The sequence below is a fragment of the Tupaia chinensis genome, unplaced genomic scaffold (assembly GCF_000334495.1).
Source record: "Tupaia chinensis unplaced genomic scaffold, TupChi_1.0 Scaffold146076_1, whole genome shotgun sequence".
Taxonomy (NCBI): domain Eukaryota; kingdom Metazoa; phylum Chordata; class Mammalia; order Scandentia; family Tupaiidae; genus Tupaia; species Tupaia belangeri.
The window spans coordinates 39,987-41,542 of record NW_006205932.1 but is presented as its reverse complement, the minus strand read 5'-3'; the positions used below and the strand labels follow the sequence as shown (position 1 = coordinate 41,542).

The 1,556-nt window shown below is 39.3% G+C and overlaps 1 protein-coding gene across 1 annotated transcript; it reads right to left on the bottom strand.

Annotated features, from left to right (window-relative positions):
• Positions 1-294: 294 nt before the first annotated feature.
• LOC102483793 (olfactory receptor 10AG1-like) lies at positions 295-1,263 on the bottom strand. The gene has a single exon (XM_006168720.3). The coding sequence runs from the start codon at positions 1,204-1,206 to the stop codon at positions 295-297; it is 912 nt and encodes a 303-aa protein (XP_006168782.2). The 5' UTR covers positions 1,207-1,263.
• Between the last annotated feature and the right edge of the window lie 293 nt (positions 1,264-1,556).

The following is a 1,556-nucleotide window of genomic DNA, read 5'->3' as shown; positions in this document are numbered from 1 at the left end:
ACCTCATGCTAATAAGCTAATAGTTTTGTTTTTTTTGTTGTTTTGTTTTGTTTTTTGGAGAGGTTTTCCACTATAGGGCGCGTGCACTCACCAGACAGACAGAGAGAGACATAGAGACAGAAAATGAGAAATCACCCCCCAGAGGGGGTGGTCACGCCACAATCCTTTCTTCTCCATTCTCCTCTCGGGATCTTGGGCATGCACACACACGTGTCTGGTGTGAGTTCTAAGCCACCGGGTCCAGGACGCGAACCGCTGTTGACTACGTGGGAGTCCAGCGACATAGCCATTATGCTAACTGCTGGTTCCCAAAGCTAGTAGTTTTTTCAATGCTGTCATGATATCTTTGTTCCTCAGCGTATATATGATGGGATTCAAAGTTGGAATAAAAACAGTGTAAAAAAGAGAGATTAGCTTCTCCATTCCCTCAGACTGATTTGGTTTGGGTTGTAAATAAGAAATGGTAGCTGTCCCATAGAATAATACCACGACCGTCAGGTGAGAAGAGCAGGTAGAAAAGGCTTTTGACCTCCCTCTGGCTGATGACAATTTCAGAATGTTGCAGATAATTTTACCGTAGGAGACAACAATCAACAGAAAAGGAACCATAATAAACACCACTGTAGCTACGTAGACTGCTACCTCATTCACAAATGTGTCCCCACAAGCAAGCTTGAGTATTGGTGGGACATCACAGAAGAAGTGATTGATTGTGTGAGATGCACAAAAAGACAAAGAGAAAATCTGCCATGTTTGCCCAATGACAACTGGAATTGTACTGATCCAGGAGGCAGCCACCAGCTGGATGCAGACTTTGTGGTTCATCACTAGAGAATAATGAAGAGGGTTACAAATGGCCACATAGCGGTCATAGGCCATCACGGTTAGGAGGAGACACTCTGTGCCTCCAAGCATCAGAATAAAACACATCTGTGTAGCACAGGCAAGCAAGGAAATACGTCTTTTCTTAGTCATAAGGTCCACAAGCATTCTCGGGATAGTTACTGTCACATAACAGATTTCCAAGAAAGAAAAATTGCCAAGAAAAAAGTACATGGGTGTGTGGAGAGAAGGGTCAATTTTTGTTATTAGTATTATGATGCTATTGCACACCAAGATAGTCAAATATATGAGTAAAAATATAACAAAAAGTGTCCACTGGAGATTGGGAGTATCAGAACACCCCAAGAGGATAAAATCCATCATTGTAGTGGTATTTGAATTTTCTGCTTTAATTTGATCTTTATCTGCAGGTATGGCAAATCATAATAATTAAGTCATTCACATGTCAAAACATTCTTAACCCTTTTGTTTATTGGAAGAGATGAATAAAAATACATAATTTGTTAAATTATTTCTTCCGTTATTAAGAAATGAGAGTACCTTTACCAGGAGATGAGTTAGGAACTTCAGAAAGAGACTGATATTGGATTTGAAATCAATTCAAGAGGTAATAATCTAAGATGTTTTATAGATTTAGGTGTAGTGATACCAAAGGTACTGAGAAATATACATTAGAGAACATTGTGGAGAAATAATATTTTATTATTCCAATA